This window comes from Ornithorhynchus anatinus, chromosome 4 (genome assembly GCF_004115215.2).
Source record: "Ornithorhynchus anatinus isolate Pmale09 chromosome 4, mOrnAna1.pri.v4, whole genome shotgun sequence".
Classification (NCBI taxonomy): Eukaryota; Metazoa; Chordata; class Mammalia; order Monotremata; family Ornithorhynchidae; genus Ornithorhynchus; species Ornithorhynchus anatinus.
This window is the reverse complement of record NC_041731.1, coordinates 103,219,731-103,238,598: the sequence shown is the minus strand read 5'-3', so window position 1 is coordinate 103,238,598 and position 18,868 is coordinate 103,219,731. Positions and strand designations below refer to the sequence as shown.

Sequence of the window (18,868 nt, the reverse complement as noted above, 5' to 3'; positions counted from 1 at the left end):
CAGATTCCCTGTCCACAGCGAGTTTCCCTCAGTGGCATTTACTGAGCGTTTATTGTGTGCAGAGCACTGTCCCAAGCCCTTGGGAGAGTACAGTATACTAGAGTTGGTGGACACAATCCCTGCCCTCAAGGAGCTTACAGGCTAGAGGAGACATTCAAATAAATGCAGGCAGCCTGCTACCTTCAGTGCCCGCAAAATCACCTGCTCTATCAATACAGCCAAACCCACAACTGCCGACATCACTGCTGAAACAGCCCAAGGTGCAGGATTACAATAAATACTATTGATTGATTGATTGATTGATCGATTACAAGCTCTTGGAAACAAGAAAGTATCAAGAAGTTGCCTTGGGAGAGAACAGAACTGGCTTCAAGAGAGCTCAGCCCAAGGGAACTGAAAAACGCATTCAGGATCACTGCTTGGGATTTTCAATTCAATTCAATTCAATTCAATTCAGTAGTATTTATTGAGTGCTTACCATGTGCAGAGCACTGTACTAAGCCCTTGGAATGTACAAATCGATAACAGATAGGGACAGTCCCTGCCCTCTGACAGGCTTACAGTCTAATCGCGGGAGGCGGACAGACAAAAACAATAGCAATAAATAGAATAAAGGGGATGAACATCTCATTAAAACAATAGCAAATAAATAGAATCAAGGTTATGTACATCTCATTAACAAAATAATAGAATCAAGGTGATGTACAGCTCATTAACAAAATAAATAGGGTAATGAAAATATACAGTTGAGTGGACAAGTACGGTGTTGAGGGGAGGAGGGGAAGGAGAGGGGGAGGAGAAGAGGAAAAGGGGGGAAAAGAGGGCTAAGCTGAGGGGAGGCGAAGGGGCCATTTTCCTAGTGCCAGTGTGGCCCAGTGGAAAGAGCAAAGATCTGGGAGGCAGAGGACCTGGGTTCTAATTCCCACTCCGTCACTTTGCCTACTGTGTGACCTTGGGCAATTCACTTCCCTTTTCTGTGCCTCAGCTTCCTCATCTGGAAATGGGATTCACTATCTGTTCTCCCTCTCAGGCTGCGAGCCCCATGTGGGATAGGGACTGTGTTTGACTTGATTATCTTGTGCCTACCTCAGTGCTTAGCACAATCGTAAGCATTTAACAAATACCACTATTGTTATTATCATTAAGTTCCCCAAGGGTGGGATTCAGCTACCGCGAGTGACCTGGGGGCAAGAAAGGGAAAGGAAATAGTTTATATTGGACTCTGCTCCTTGGGATAAACTAAACACAAGGGGTGGCTTAGCAGTTTATCCTGAAGAATGTTCAGCCCCTCTACCTTATCTAGGGGTCACTCCTAACTGCACTTCTGGCTTCCAGGAAAAGCACCCCCTTAGCCCGGAGCACGCAGGTTAAGTGCCAGATAGAATCCTTTCTACAGGATGCATCACTCTCTGATTCATGACTGCAGACAGACCGGCCTTTATGGGCTGACATTTCTTATCAACCAGTTCAGACAAGCTGCTTTTCACTGGCTCGGCGCGAGCTTGTTCTCCAGGTAAAAATGTGGCAGTTATGATGGCTATGCATTGTGCAAGAATAGGCACAGTCTGAGGCCTAGAGGTCATAAGTGAAGGGTCAACCCAGAGTCACCTCTGCCACTGTGAAAAACTATTAACCCTCTGTGGCTCTGCGGTGCCAACACCTTCTGCCCAAGCACCTGCCTTCCTAGGCTGTCAGGGCCCAAGACTTCATCCCTCCCTTCTGTATTAGCCCGGGCTGACACTCGAACTCTCTGGGGGCTCCCGTTTGAAGCGAGAGAACTGTGTAATATCTTATGCCTTGTCCCCGGAGCCTCCGTTTGAGGAAGTGGCCGGATTAATCCCCGAGATTTCAAAAAACCAGTTAAACATTACCATCGAGCCAGCTGGCTCTGTTTAACCCTCACTGTAGCGGGGTTGGGATCACTTACTGTGGCTCATGAAAAATGCATTTTAGCAGCAGAGAGAAGGTCTGAACTGTTGAAAAGTGTCAGCCGGCCACAAAGCAGCCTTTTTATTCCAAAGCCCAGTGGCAGCCTGGGAAAATAGCCCCGCCAGTCTCCACGGTTCCAGGGAAATTTCGAAGACCAAGTTAAACCTGCAAAAATAGATATTTCCCCCGAGGTAATTTCAAACCAAACCAGAAGTAGCCTCTCTCCATATTTTGGTCAGTGGCAAAGAAGGAAGGGGCCTTGGGGGAACTTGTACCCTCTCTCAAGAACAGATGTGACACCATACACTCCCTGATTGTATGGCATCCCCTGGATTAATCTAATCCACACACTTCCCTTCTCTAATACTAACCTTCTCACTGTGCCTCAATCTTGTCTATTCATTCAATAGTATTTATTGAGAGCTTACTATGTGCAGAGTACTGTACTAAGCGCTTGGAATGAACAAGTCGGCAACAGATAGAGACAGTCCCTGCCGTTTGACGGGTTTACGGTCTAATCGGGTCTATTTCATCACTTACCCCTTGCCCATGTGCTGCCTCTGTCCTGGAACACCGTCCCTCCTCAAACCCGACAGGCAATTATTCTCCACCCCTTCAAAGCCTTATTGAAGGCACGTCTCCTCCAGGAGGCCTTCCCTGATTAAGCCACCCCCTTTCCTCTTCTCCCACTCCCTTCTGCATTGCCCTGACTTGCTCCCTTTGTTCTTCCCCCATCCCAGCCCCACAGCACCTATGTACATATCTTTCTTTTTATATTAATGTCTGTATCCCCACCTCTGTACTGTAAGCTCGATGTGGGCAGAGAAGCAGCGTGGCTCAGTGGAAAAAGCCCGGGCTTGGGAGTCAGAGGTCATGAGTTTGAATTCCGACTCTGCCACTTGTCAACTGTGTGACTGTGGGCAAGTCACTTCACTTCTCTGGGCCTCAGTTACCTCATCTGTAAAAAGGGGATTAACTGTGAGTCTCACGTGGGACAACCTGATTACCCTGTATCTCCCCCAGCGCTTAGAACAGTGCTCTGCACATAGTAAGCGCTTAACAAATACCAACATTATTATTATTATTGTTGTACTGTACTCTCCCAAGCACTTAGTACAGTGCTCCACACACAGTAAGCACTCAATAATGAATGAATGAATGAATCTCAGCTCTGCTACCTATGTGCTGTGTGACCTCGGCAATGCACTTCAATGCCCATTACCTTAGTTTCCCCAGCTGTAAATTAGGGATGAAATACCTGCCCTCCCTCCTACTTAGACTGTAAACCCCAGTTGTTACAGGACTGTGTCCAACCTGATTATCTTGTATCTACCTTCTATTCTCCATCCACACCCACTCCCTTGGAGAAGTCATTGCTCCCATGGCCTCAACTACCATCTCTGTGCAGATGAATCCCACATCTACATCTCCAGCCTTGATCTCTCTCCCGTCTCACATTTCCTCCTGCCTTCAAAACATCTCTACTTGGATGTCCTGGTGTTACTTCAAATTTAACATGTCCAAAACACAACTCCTTATCTTCCCACCCAAACCCTGTCTTTTCCTTGACTTTTCTTCACTGTAGACAGCACTACCATCCTTTCTGTCTCACAAGCCTGTAAGGTTGGCATTATCCTTGACTCCTCTCATTCATTCAATCCACATATTCAACCTAACACAAAGCCCTGTTGATTCCACCTTCACAGCATTGCTAAAATCCACTCTTTCCTCTCCAAACTGTTACCATGTTAATCCAAGCACTTATCCTATCCTGCCTTGATTACTGTACCAGCCCTCTTGCTAATCTCCCTGCCTCCTGTCTCTCCTCATGCCTGTCCATACTTCACTCTGCTGCTGCTGGGATCATTTTTCTACAAAAACGTTCAGTCCATGTTTCCCTACACCTTGATAAACTCCACTGGCTGCCCCCCCACCTTCATGTCAAACAGAAACTCCTTACCATAGGTTTTAAAGAACTCATCACCCTGCCTCCTACAACCTCACCTTGCTACTTTCCTACTACAACCCTGCCCAAACACTTCGCTCCTCTAATGCCAAGCTTCTCACCGTACCTCCACCTCATCTATCTTGCCACCGACCTCTTGCCCACCTCCTGCTTCTGGCCTGGAACAGCTTCCCTCTTTATATCTGACAATTACTCTCGCCACCTTCAAAACCTTAGTGAAGGTACATCTCCTCCAAGAGACCTCCCCTGACTAAGCCCTATTTTCCTCCTTTTGCTTTGTTCAGATCTGTGTCCTTTATTCACCCCTCTCCCCAGGCCCACAACCCTTATGTAGCGTGCCTTAGTGGAAAGAGCCCGGGCTTGGGAGTCAGAGGTCGTGGGTTCTAATCCCAGCTCCTCTGTGTGACTGTGGGCAAGTCACTTAACTTCTCTGGGCCTCAGTTACCTCATCTGTAAAATGGAGATTAAGACTGTGAGCCCCACGTGGGACAACCTGATGACCTTTTATCTACCCCAGTGCTTAGAACAGTGCTTGGCACATAGTATGCGCTTAACAAATACCAACATTATTATTATATGAAAAGCAGCATGACCTAGTAGATAGAGCACAGTCTTGGCAGTCGGAAGGATGTGGGTTCTAGTGCCCACTCCTCCACTTGTCTTCTGTGTGATCTCGGGCAAATCACTTTACTTCTCTGTGCCTCAGTTACCTCATGTGTAAAATGGGGATTAAGATGCTGAACCCCATGGGGGCAGGGACTGTGTCCAACCCGATTAGCTTGTGTCTACCCCAGTACTTAGAATAGGGCTTGACACGTAGTAAGCACTTAATAGATACCATTGTTAATATCATTATTATTATGTTGCCAATGTATTTATTTATATTAATATCTGTCTCTCCCACAGACTGTAAGCTTGTTGTGAGCAAGGAATGTGTCTTTTATATTGTTGTGTTATACTCTCCCAAGCACTTAGTACAGTGCTCTGCACACAGTAAGCACTCAATAAATACAACTTATTGATTGATTGATACATACCCCAGAGCTTGGTTCATGCTTGGCACCTAGCAAGTGCTTAACAAATAGTACAATTATTAAGGCACCATTCCAGCACAAAAATCCCCAAGTTCTCCGCATGCATTCACGTTTAACGAGACTCCAGGGCAGGCACGCACATCCCTGCATTGGTTATTCAGTCATTCAATCGAATTTATTAAGCGCTTACTGTATGCAGAGCACTGTACTAAGCGCTTGGGAGAGTACAATATAAACAATAAACATTCCTTGTCCACAACGAGCTTACAGTCCAGAGGATCCTGTCACATCATTCCCTCTGAATGAGGGAAATGGAGGTCAGCGGGCCAATCCCGTCATAGCCGTGAGATGGGTCTCCCTTTTGGCCACCTACTGCCCCCGGCCAGCCAGCGACACCCAGCCTCCGCTGAGGGGGGCGGCCCGGAGCCACTGGGCACCGCCAGCCCAGCCACGTTCTGCAGTCACTTAGGACAGGAAATGAAAGCGGATAGCACATCCGATTGACGCCTCAGGGGAATGGTTGACAGCCAGAATAGAATTCCCCGGCCTGGATTCCGGCCAGGCCGCCAGACACTGACCTTGACAAATGGAGCTCACTTTCCTTCTCTGTCAGGGTCTCCGAGGGACAAGGCACAGGCAACAGACAGCCGGCGGAAGACTTCGGAAATGGTATCCGACACACGATCACTCTCCCTACCTTTGAGACCTCATTTAAAAGCACGTCCAAGAGGCCTTCTCTGATGAAGGCCTCATTTCCTCTTCTCCCACTCCCTTCTACGTTGTTTTGTACTTTGATTTGCACTCTTTATTCACCTGTCCTTCAGCCCTTCACGGTCCTTATGCACTTATCTGTAATTTATTTATACTAATGCCTATATCCCCTGCTAGGCTCTAAGCTTGTGGTGGGCAGGGAGAGTGTCTATCAACTGCATATTGTAGTCTCCCAAGCGCTTAGTACAGTGCTGTGTACACAGTAAACAGTCAATAGACATGATCGACTGATTGATTGAATTCTGATTTTGCCAGTGAAGGCAGATAAGGGGATTGTCCTGGCACTGACAAAGCAGCTGAGACCTCATTTATTTTGCACTTACTCATAAACTAGTAATCAATGAATGATATTTATTGAGTGCTTACTACGTGCACAGTACTGTATTAATATGTATTGAATGCCCACTGGGAAAGAGCATAGACCTGGGGGTTAAGGGACCTAGATTCTAAACCCAGCTCTGCCACTTGGGCAGATCACTTAACTAATCAGTGCTTCAGTTTCCACATCTACAAAATTAATAATAATTGTGATATTTATTAAGCGCTTACTTGTGCCAGGCACTATACTAAGCATTAGGATGGATACAAGTAAATTAGTTAGACACAGTCCCTATCCCACAGAGGGCTTGGAAAGTACAATTCAGCAACAAATAGAGAAAATCCCTATCCACAATGGGCTCACAGTCTAGAAGGGGGGAGACAGACATCAAAACAGGTAATAATAATAATGATGGCATTTGTTAAGCGCTTACTATGTGCGGAGCACTGTTCTAGCGCTGAGGAAGATACAAGGTAATCAGGTCGTCCCACATGGGCTCAAAGTCTTAATACCCATTTTACAAATGAGGTAACTGAGGCATAGAGAATTCAAGTGACTTGCCTGAAGTTACACAGCTGATCAGTGGCGGAGCCAGGATTAGAATTCACGACCTCTGACTCCCAAGTCTGTGCTCTTTCCACTATGCCACGCTGCTTCTTTAAGTAAACAGGCATCAGTAGCATCATTATGAATAGAATCATAGATATATATATACATCATTAATAAAAATAAATAGAATTATATGTACGTTTATAAACAAGTGCTGTGGGGCGCGAAGGGGTAGGGCAAAGGGAGAGAGTAGGGGCAAGGGGGAGGGAGCAGAGGAAAAGGGGGGCTTAGTCTGGGAAGGCTTCCTGGAGGAGGTGAACTTTCAGTAGAGCTTTGAAGGTGGTAAGAATGATTGGCGGATGTGAGGAGGGAGGGCGTACCAGGCCAGAGGTAGGACGTGGGCCAGGGGTCAACGGTGGGCCAGGAGAGAACGAGGCACCATGAGGAGGCTAGTGCCATTCATTCATTCAACCGTATTTATTGAGTGCTTACTGTGTGCAGAGCACTGAACTAAGCTCTTGGGAAGTACAGTTTGGCAACAGATACAGGCAATCCCTACCCAACGATGGGCTCAGAGTCTAGAGGGGGGAGACAGACAAAAAAACCCAAAACAAGTAGACAGGCATCACTACTATCAAAATAAATAGAACCATAAAAGCACATCATTAATAAAATAGAGCAATAAATATGTACAAATATACAGAAGTGCTGTGGGGAAGGGAAAGGGGAAGAGCAGAGGAAGGGAGTAGGGGAAATGGGGAGGGGAAGAGTGGAGGGAAAGGGAGGGCTCAGTCTGGGAAGGCCTCCTGGAGGAGGTGAGTTCTCAGTAGGGCTTTGAAGAGGAGAAGAGAGTTAGTTCGCGGGCTGGAATGTAGTACTTCCAATTTAGAAGCAGCAACAGAGAAACAGCATGGCCTGGTGGATAGAGAACAAGCCTGGGAGTCAGAGTCATGGGTTCTACTCCTAGCTCTGCCACTTGTCTGCTTTTTGACATTGGACAAGTCACTTCACTTTGCCTCAGTTACCTCATCTGTCAAATGGGGAATGAGACTTGTAGGGCCCACATAGCACAGGGACTGTGTCCAATCCGATTTTTGTTTGTATCCACCCCTGTGCTTAACATAGTGCTTGGCACATAATAAGCGCTTAATAATAATGTTGGCATTTGTTAAGCAGTTTGTGCAGAGCACTGTTCTAAGTGCTGGGGTAGATATAGGGTAATCAGAGGGTAATCAGGTTGTCCCATGTGGGGCGCACAGTCTTAATCCCCATTTTACAGATGAGGGGACTGAGGCACAGAGAAGTTGGGTGACTTGCCCACAGTCACACAGCTAAGTGGCCGATCCAGGATTCCAACCCATGACCTCTGACTCCCAAGCCCGTGCTCTTTCCTCTGAGCCACGCTGCTTCCAATAAAAAATACAAGGATTATTATCATTATTATTATTACAAGCTCACTTATATGAAGAAATCTGTTACCTACCTGTTGCCTAAGAGATAGCTTCAAAACTGTTATGGGAAAAGAACTCAAATCAATGCTGTGTGTGTGTGTGTGTGTGTATGTATGAGTGTGTGAGAGAGAGAGGGAGAGAGAAAGGCCTTAAAATCAAGACAGCCATGTACCCAGAAGGAGAAAGGTACCATAGGGCATTAAAACAATCAGCCAGAATGTTAGTTAAATTACTAAAACTGAAGTAAAAATCATTTGGGAGGAGATGTTTCCTAAATAGGGAGATGCTACAGTTATCAATAGATCTACTCATTTAAAATGATTGATTTCCTTATATTTCACTTTACAGAAAATGTTCAAGGGCCAGACTTCTTCAGCAGTAGATGCTGTCCTGCCCTCAGTTGGCTAAACAAAGAACTTGGGTGGCCACTTCTTTTTCAAACCAGTAAAATTGAGCATTTTAACTAGGAGCCACCAACACTGAAGAACACTTTCAGTGTGCATGAAGAACCTGTAAAGTGGTTAAAGATAGAAAAAAAAAAAATCAAGAGACAACAGGGAAAAAGAGGTGTCTTCATGTGTACTCTTTTCGTCAACAATTTGCTAGTGGAAGGATGAGGGACACCCAAGGTGACTCCTTTCCTCTTTCTTCTCCACCCTACTACCTTCCACATTTCTTTTCTCCACCCAGAAACAAACTTGTCATCTTGAGGAGCCCCCTCTCAACTTATCCTCAATCTTATTCACCCCCAAAGTCGTACCAGTATCTCCCAGGTTCCCTTGGCTTGCAGGGATCGTTTCTACCACCCCTGTTGCCTTGTACTCTCCCAAGAACTTAGTACAGTGCTCTGCACACAGTAAAGTCAATCTGTAAATCAAATCCATTGAGTGCATACCATATGCTTTACTTATCCCGCCTTGATTACCTATCAGCTGCCTTGCTGACCTCCCTACCCCTTGTCTCTCCCCACTCTAGTCCATATTTCACTCTGCTGTCCAGATCATTTTTCTACAGAAATGTTCAGGCCATGTTTCCCCACTCCTCAAGAACCTCCAGTGGTTTCCCATCCACCTCTGCATCAAAAAGAAACTTCTTACCAACGGCTTTAAAGCAATCACCTTGTGCCCTCCTACTTCATCTCGATAATACTACAACCAAGCCCACACACTTGGCTCCTCTAGTGCTAACCTTCTCACTGTACTTCTTACTTGAGTACACTATAACAATGTAAGAGACACAGTCTCTGTCCACGATGAGCTTACAGTCTAGAGGAGGAGACAGACATTAATATAGATATGAACATATATGCTGTGGGGCTGGGAGGAGCGGATGAATAAAAGGAGCAAGTCGGGGCTATGCAGAAGGGAGTGGGAGAAGAGGAAAAAAGGGCTTAGTAAAGGAAGGCCTCTTGGAGGAGAGCTCATTGTGGGCAGGGAACTTGTTTATTGGCATATAGTATTTTCCCAAGCGCTTAGTACAGTGCTCAATAAATACAATTGAATAAATGAATGAATGTGCCTTCAATAAGGCTTTAAAGAGGGGGAGACATTGTCGGATATGAGGAGGGAGAGCGTTCCAGGCCAGAGGCAGGACGTGGGTGAGCGGTCGGTGGCAAGATAGATGAGATGGAGGTAGAGTGAAAAGATTAGCATTTAGAGGAGCAAAGTGTGTGGGCTGGGTTGTAGTAGGAGAGTAGCGAGGTGAGGTAGGAGGGGAAAAGGTGATTAAGTGCTTTGAAGCCAATGGTGAGAAGTTTCTGTCTGGTGCAGAGGTGGGTAGGCAACACCAGAGCTTCTTGGGGCGTGGGGAAACATTTTTGAAGACAAATGATCCGGGCAGCAGAGTCAAGTATGGACTGGAGTGGAGGCTGGGAGATCAGCAAGGAGGCTGATACTGTAATCTAGGCAGGATAGGATAAGTAAAGCACTCAATAAATGTCACTGATGAACTGATTGCATGTTTTTATGCCTCAAAAGAATCCAAAGGCTTTTTCCTATTGCTCACATAGATTTTGGCTTGTAAATCCATTTAGATCTCAAAGCAGTGACAGTTCTCTTTTGGGCAAAGAGCAACTGCTCTAGGACTTGTTTAAAAATTAACACAGACCAATTTTAAAAACTTCATTCGACTAATGTTTAGTAGGCAGTTTCAATTTATTCTTCAGTTACTCAAAAATTACACATTTTATGGGTATAAAAGTTTAAAAAAATACATTTTGATTCACTGATAAATGCTTCTGACTGCATTTACATTTTCAACAGAATCGTAATCACTTGTAACTGTTTTCTTGTCCGACAATCAAAATAAGTTAATGACAACGAACAAACAATTGCAAGGTGGCTAAGATATTCCTTCAGAAAAGGGGATATAGTTTTATACCACCAATGTCATATTTGCCCTACTGTTAATAAATAACTTTAAAACCACGCAGAATATAAAAATGCATAAAATAGATTAGCGTGTTCCATTCAGGGTTCACTCTGGATAAAGTTCTTGAGTAAGTAGCACTGTGCAAGGAATTTTAGAAAATCAAGTTCTATCATCAGCTGTTTCAAGAGGGTAGGGAACTTCAACTGGAATAACTGCTTAAACTGTAGATCAGATGGCTTCTTATTGCAGCTAATGATCAACCCAATGAATTTAAGATCAAGATAAGAAACAAAAAGGAAATTTACACTATCCATTCAATCTGGTATGACAATTTCCTCTTTCAGCACATCCTTCTATAAAAACCTTCTTTACTGCCTTCGCTCTAAATGTCCCCTGAAAAGGTTTCTTTTTCAAAGTAGATTGTGATTTTGGCTTCAAGACATATATTCCTTAAAATATAACTGGCTTCTTTTTTCTACTCTACTTCCTCCCTTGGCAAATAACATACACACACAAAAACACACACGTATATACTTTTATAAATATATACAAGCATTAAGGGTTAGAAAAATATTTAATTTTGTAGGCTTTAAATAATTACTGAAAAATGTTAATACAGGAATACATTACTATTTGTACAATTAAAGCTTGTTTTTATAAAAGCTTTTGTGTAGCAGCCTTTGCATTACAAATGAAGGTGAAGAAAATCGCTGGAGCATAGTCTAGTAGGATTCATGCAGCAAAATACCAGCCAAGCAGCTGCAATTCCTCTCCAAAGAGGAGGTTCTTGATCACTTCTAATGTTTCACGAAAGAGGAGGACATTTCCTTCAGAACCCACAGGCCAAAAGGCGGCTCATCTCAGACAACCTGTCAAAACTAGGTTAAATTATTTGACTTTATTAAACATCCAGAAACCCTAGCAAGAAATATTCATTGCATCTTGAAAACTTTGGGTAATTTCTAACCCTGGAACTAGGGCACAGAGAAGATAATACTTCTGAAAGCAATGTCTAAAATGGATTCCATCTTCTGAACAGTAATGATTTCTAGGGACCAAAGCTAGAAAAGGGGAAGAGGAAATAGAGCCTCTGGACCGTGAGCTCACTGTGGGTGGGGTACACATCTACCAAACTCAACATGGTATAGTGGGTAGAAAACTGGCCGGGAGTCAGAAGTTCATGGGTTCTAAACCCAGCTCTGCCTCTTGTCTGCTGTATGACCTTGGGCAAGTCACTTCACTTCCTCTGTGCCTCAGTTACTTCATCTGTAAAATGGGGATCGAGACTATGAGCCCCATGTGGGACTGTGTCCAAAGTGATTTGTTTGAATCCAACTCAGTGCTTAACACAGCGCTTGGCACATAGTACGCGCTTAAATACCACCACCAAACTCTATTGTACTGTACTCTCCCAAGCACATCACATAATGCTCTGCACACGGTAAGCACTCAATAAATACCATTGACTGATCGGAACAAATGTGCTAGTCTCTTGGGTGGTCAAGAGGCAAATTCAATCCAGAAGTCACTAGCCAAACAAACAGTCCCTAAAATCAAACACTGATATTGAGCTTGTTTTTGTTGAGTTCTCGCTCTAGGTTTCCGATCAGAGTATCGATACTCTCTTGAAGGTCTTTGAGATTGACGTGGCGATCCACCGCAGAATCTATCGTCTGCATTGTCAAATATGTTTCCAACGTGCATCCTTTGGCTAAGGGCTTGGAACTGATTGATTGATCCATCACTGTTCCAGAGCCATCTGTCGCGTTGAAGTCTTCCCCGCTTTCTCCGTCTTCATACGGAACGTCATCATAATCTGCTTCATTTACATTTCCCTTCGTGTCTAAAAAGTAGTTCTCCCTACATCGACTCCAGTCTCCGGCATAACGATTACTCGAGGGGCTATCGAGCCTGGTCTGCCTGGGTCTGAGCATCCCTGACATCTCAATACTGCTCAAGTTCAACATCTGAGGTCGATGCTTCTTCCGTCTCAGATAACTCAGAGAAATCTTGGACTCTGGGGACAAACCGTCTGGAGATTCTCTGGCAGTTAAGCGTTGTGCTAGAGCAAACAAAAAGAAAATGTGCTTTCACCAATAAGAGCTAAACGAGATTCAAAAAACAAACTGAGCTGAAAGATTAGCCATCAACCGTCAAGTGCCTACATGCATTAAAACATGCAAGCCAAATGGCCAAACCATTGCACAGTTATTTTTCCATTCTTCAGGCTTGGAGATTACAGATAAAAGCTAGTAGGAAGCTAAGTACAGAAGCCAATTAAAATAATAAAAGTACCTTCAGAGGTGTTGATTAACAATCTATGCAAGTTAATCATCATCCAGCTAAAGTTCAAGTTAAAACCAGCAGCTTAGCTGGTAAACTCCTTCCAAACTAAACTACAGAAAGCGTAGATGGCAAATTGTTATAATAATAAAAAAAAGCCGACCTTTAATAAACACACAAGGAAACCAGAGACATCTAGAGTAACTTTTGAAAAGTTTTTAACCAGTTTTGTATACTTAAGTGTAGCAGTTTCATAATGAATTTTATACTATGCATCCCCAAAACACCATTGTTGGATTAGCACTCCAAACAGGCTTGAGAATAGATTACCTGAAATTGATTATTCAGCAAAAGCTACTAATAGTCTTCCTCTACCGTTTTCCTACGGTAAACAGTACAAATGTGTTGTTTTATTTTCTCATAACTGCTAGGTAATCTAAATTCTCAAAGACAGCGCTTCCCCAAACCAATTAAAATCTCCCAAACTGTGAAACAATCCCTCATGCCTCTTCTTAAGCAGATGTGTTATGTAAATGGTATGTACATACACACACACACACACACTTGCATAAACACACATACACCCCCTTTCACCCCCACCTCTCCTAAATGCCAACCCCACCTCTCCTAAAATGGGCCTTCATGAGCAGTTTTTACTAACCACATACTAAAACATTTCAGTTTCTCTGGTAATGAAGTTATGCCCCCAATTTAAAATGTTGTTTTCATAGCTAAAGGGTTGCACTGAATAACTTTTTCTCTTCCTGATTTTACTTTAACAAAAGCCCTTTAGTTTAAACTCCATTGGATTAAAAATGAAAAGACCAGAAGTTAATGATAAAACACCACCATTAGAATGGAACAAAGGTTGCTTGTTTATAGTTAAGTAAACTGAAGAAATTGAAGAATTACACAAACATGTTTGAGAGACTGTTTAGCGAGCGTGACCTTTGGTTTGAAAATTGGTTCGAAAGACCATGGTGACTACTTCTTGTAGTTATTACCAGACACATAAAAGTACTTCATGACATAATATATACCCATAGCTATTACCTTATATGACTCTATATATGCATTATTACCTACTGACTCATTAAACCCTCTAATAAAGTCTGAAAGAATTATGGAATATACTCATACATATATATATATACACACATATATATATATATATATATATATATATTTATATACACATACATTCATAGGCACTACATTATCAGTTATCATTATAAATAGGTTTTTGCCAAGTGATTGGAGATCATTTTGAAAATAGGAATCCTTACTTTCAATCTGCAAAGTTTTCCTTGGCTTAAGCACTTTCCTTCCCCTCCCTTTGAAGTATTTTGACAGACTAAGATAGAGTGATCAAAGCCCCTTTCAATTTAGAATTAGATAATGACATCTATTTAGTATCAGTGATGACAGATATGCTAGTACAAGGGGCTTTTTGTTGAAGAGGATTTAAAAGCTAACACTATGCCCCCCCCCCCCCCCCATTTGCCTTCCATCCCTTTCGGCCATCTTCAACTGCTTACTCTGATGTTTTCTTCCTTTCTGCTTCTGGACTGTGAGACCGTTGTTGGGTAGGGAGTGTCACTATCTGTTGCCCAATTGTAATTTACAAATGGTGCTCTGCACCGTAAGTGCTCAATAAATACAACTGAATGAATGAATGCTTTCAAACATACCTACAAACTATTCTAAAAACACCCGGTCTTGACCCTAATGTGCTATCCATCTATTCCCCCACCTCCCTCCCAATCCTGCCCCCAATGCCTTAAACTAGATGTCTACACCTTCAGCTTGCTCTTCCTTTCATCCAACTCCCTCCTGGACTCTCTTATTATGTGAGTTCCATTCCATCCCCTCCACCGAAATTGCTCTCTCCAAAGTCAAACAATGACCTCCTCACCAAATCTAAAGGTCCCTACTCTGTCCTAATCCTCCTTGATTTCTCAGCAGCTTTCAACAAGGTGGGCCACCACCTTCTCCTGGAAACTATCTCATCTTGGCTTCAGTGACACCGTCCTCTCCTGGTTCTCCTCCTAACCCTCTGGATTCTTCTATGGCTGCCACTCTCTAATTCTGGGAGTCCTTCAAGGTTCGGTTCTGGTTCCCCTCTATTCTCAATCTTTACATCGTTAAACTCTGCCTTTTCCTCTCCATCCAAACTTCCACCATGTTAATCCAAGTGTTGACTACTATATCAGCCTCCTCGCTGGCCTCCCCGCCTCCTCTCTCCCCCCTCCAGTCAATACTTCACTCTGCTGCCTGGATCGTTTTTCTACAAAAACATTCAGTCCAGTTTCCCCACTTCTAAAGCACCTCCAGAGACTGCTCCCCATCAAACAGAAACCCCTTAACGCTAGCTTTAAGCTACTCAATCACCTTGCCCCCTCTGACCTCACCTTGCTAATCTTCTACTATCACCTAGCCCGGACACTTTGCTCCTCTAATGCCAACCTAGTTACTGTGCTTGAATCTTGCCTGTCTTGCCACTGACCTCTTGGCCAAGTCCTGCCTCTGGCCTGAGATGCCCTCTCTCCTCATATCTGACAATGACTCTCTTCCTCTTCCAAGCCTTACTGAAGGCACATCTTCTCCAAGAGGCCTTCCCTAAGCCCTCGTTTCCTCTTTTCCCACTCCCTTCTGCATCGCTCTGACTTGCTTCCTTTAATCACCTCCCCCCAGCACTGATGTACATATCTATAGTTTCTTTATATTAATGTCTGTCTCCCCGTCTAAACTGTAGGCTGCTTGTGGGCAGGGAATATGTCTCCTATACTGTTGTGCTGTACTCTCCCAAAGACTTACTACAGTGCTCCGCACATTGTAAATGCTCAATAAATACAATTGATTGATGGATTGAACTACACTCTCTCTCCTGAGGAGCTCATCTGCTCTCATGGCTTCACCTACCATCACTAGGCAGAAGACTCCCAAATCTATCACCTCCAACCTCTCCTTCTCTGCTGCCTCTCAGCAATGTCTGTTTCCAGTGGGACACCACTGGTTGTCCCACTGGCCCCCCAAGCTCAACCTGTTCAAAACTTAATTCCTGTTCAAATTCTCTCCTGCACCTAATTTTTCTACTACTATCGGCAACATTATGGTGAGAAGCAGCATGGCCTGGTGGATACAGTACAGGCCTGGGAGTCAGAAGGACCTGGATTCTAATCCTCCCTCTGCCGCTTGTTGGCCATGTGACCCAGGTCACGTCACTTCACTTCTCTGTGCCTCAGTAACCTTATTTGTAAAATGGGGATTAAGACTGTGAGCCCCACATGGGACAAACTGATTACCTTGTAGCTACCCCAGTGCTTAGAACAGTGCTTGGTACATAATGCCATTATTAATATTATTATTATTATACTAGAGTACAAGAGTACTCTAGAGTACAAGAGTACAAGAGTTGGAAGATATGCTCCTTGCCCACAGGGAGCTCCTTTAGACATCGTCTAAAGGAGAAAACAGAAAATGATGTTTTTGAAAAATGACCCAGGCAGCAGAGTGAGGTCTGAACTGGGAAAAAGGAGAGACTGAAGACTCAATAAATACGATTGAGTGTTTACTGTGTGCGAGGGAAAAATCTTCATAAAAGTGTTACCTTGGGGAAGATAGAATACAAAATGCTCTCAAGCACCTAGAAAACAAAGTACTCTGTGAATTTCAAGTAAAATCCAATGAGAGAAATATTCTCAGTCAATGGCATTTATTAAGTGTTTACTGTGTGCAAAACACTGTAGTAAGCAAGGGCTTCACTCCTTTTGAAGTTTTAAGAGATGATTTGAAAAGTGTTAATGAAGCAGATTAAGAGTTGGGACAGTCAAGAGCCTCGCTTGAGGACATAATCCCCAGGAAAAAAACCTGGTAGTTCTTTAATAAATCACTTTCAGCTGTAATACTTAAGCTGCAACAGAAGCCACCTTATGAAATTCCTTATTTGCTGCTTTCAACACAAAACTAGACTGTGAGCTCATTTATGGGCTGGTTATTCCCTGCCCTCTTATAGTGTTACATTGTACTCTCCCAAACACTTAGTACAATGTTCAGCACACAAGTACTCTATAAATACCACTGATTACTTGATTGATTGAAAGCTGGATATGCTTCTACTATTAAGAAACATGAAGCAGCTTGGCCTAGTGGATCAAGCTTGGGCCTGGGAGTCAGGAGGATCTGGGTTCTAGTTCCGGCCGCATCACATCTATGTGACCCTGGGCAAGTCACTTCACTTCTCTGGGCCTCACCTGCAAAATGGGGATTAAGAATGTGAGCCCTATGTGAGACAAGGACTGTGTTCAACCCAATTTGCTTGCATCCACCTAGCATGCGCACACAGTAAATGCTTAACAAATACCATAACTACATGACTTTGGGACTTTCTTCAATTGTCATCACATCTCCTTTGGGAGGTCTATGATGAATTATTTTTAATTTCACCACTTCATACCCCGGAAGTGGCTCCTCAGGGCCTCCACACCACCAGTGTAACCATTTAGTTCATCACAACCCCTATCTTCAATTTAAAATATCTGTCTCTCCCAGTATATTGTAAGCTTCCTTGAGGATATGGATCATGTCTTTTAACTCTCTTTGTATTTTCCCAAGTACTTAGTACCTGGGAAAATACAAGCAAAATACAATACAAAATACAATTCAAGCAAAAACTCCTCACTGTTGGCTTCAAAGCTCTCCATCACCGTGCCCCCTCTTACCTCACCTCCCTTCTCTCCTTCTACATCCCAGCCGGCACACTTCACTCTTCTGGTGTTAACCTTCTCACTGTGCTTCTTTCTCACCTGTCCCGCTGTCGTCCCGCCATCGATTCCTGGCCCACATCCTACTTCTGGCCTGGAATGCCCTCCCTCCTCACATCTGCCAAACTAGCACACTTGCCCCCTTCAAAGCCCTTCTGAAAGCTCACCTCCTCCAGAAGACCTTCCCAGACTGAGCCCCCCTTTTCCTCTGCTCCTCCCCAATGGCCCTGACTTCCTCCTCTGCTCTACTCCCTTCCCCACCCCACAGCACTTGTGTATATATGTACATATTCATTATTCTATTTTATTAATTATGTGTACATATCTATAATTTCTATTTATTTATATTGATGCTATTGATGCGTATTTGTTTTGCTTTGTTTTCTTGTCTGTATCCCCCCTTCTAGACTGCGAGCTCGTTGTTGGGTAGGGATTGTCTCTATCTGTTGCCAAATTATACTTTCCAAGCACTTAGTACAGTACTCTGCACACAGTACGCACTCAATAAATACAACTGAATGAATGGGCACACAACAGAAACTCATTAAACACTACCATTGATTGATTGGTTTGATATCCATAATTTCTTTATTTATATTAATGTCTGTCTCTCCCTCTTAAACTGTAAGCTCGTTATGGGCAGGGAATGTGCTTACACACAGTAAGCACTCAATACATATCATTGATTGATTGTTTGATTAATTGGTAGGTTATGTGTTTTGGCTCATACAGGCTCACCCACACACTCAAGTGGGCAACAAAGCATATCTTCACTGTGTGTGTTGGCTAGAACATCATTAGAGGATGTTTGTCTGACAACATGAGCATGATTTGAGGACGGTGCTTCGTGATCCAGAAGATATTTGTGGCCATGCATGCTGAGTCGGAACTGGCCAGGATAAAAACCTGAGATTTCCAGATTGTATGTGTGATGCAAGATTTAGGCCAGCTGGGTGCTATCCTGGAAAGTACGTAACCAATTTATGAGCTAATCAATTGGAAAAACTAAGCAGATATGACTGTGTGTACATAAGCAGCTTTTCTAGACTGTAAGCTCATTGTGGGCAGGAAATGTGTCTGTTTATTGTTGAACTGAAGTCTCCCAAGAGCTTAGTACAGTGTTCTGCACACAGTAAGCACTCAATAAATACAATTGAATGAATATATGTATATATTCAGTCGTATTCATATATCTATATGTCCTCATATACCCATACACACTCTTGAAAGCTTCCAAAAGGCACACGCTTGTAATTCTATGAAAACACTCCTCAATGCATTACAACTCACATCTAAATTAAAACAAAAAATAAAACCAAATCGTAAACTCTTCAACCTAAAACACCAAATTTCAATATCAGAAATCTAATGTCAGACTAAAATGTTCAGTTGGTACCCAAACAAAAAGACCCCCCAAAACCCTTTTTTTATCT

General features: G+C 43.4%; 1 protein-coding gene across 2 annotated transcripts in view; it reads right to left on the bottom strand.

The window, feature by feature from the left end:
• Window positions 1-11,786: 11,786 nt before the first annotated feature.
• SYDE2 (synapse defective Rho GTPase homolog 2) overlaps window positions 11,787-18,868 on the bottom strand; it is a 64,769-nt gene continuing 57,687 nt past the window's right edge. For both annotated transcript variants that reach the window (XM_029063740.2, XM_007664651.3), the window contains one exon: window positions 11,787-12,451. In XM_029063740.2, coding sequence (XP_028919573.1) covers window positions 11,943-12,451 — 509 coding nt within the window. In that variant the 3' untranslated portion in view covers window positions 11,787-11,942. The remainder of the gene's footprint in view (window positions 12,452-18,868) is intronic.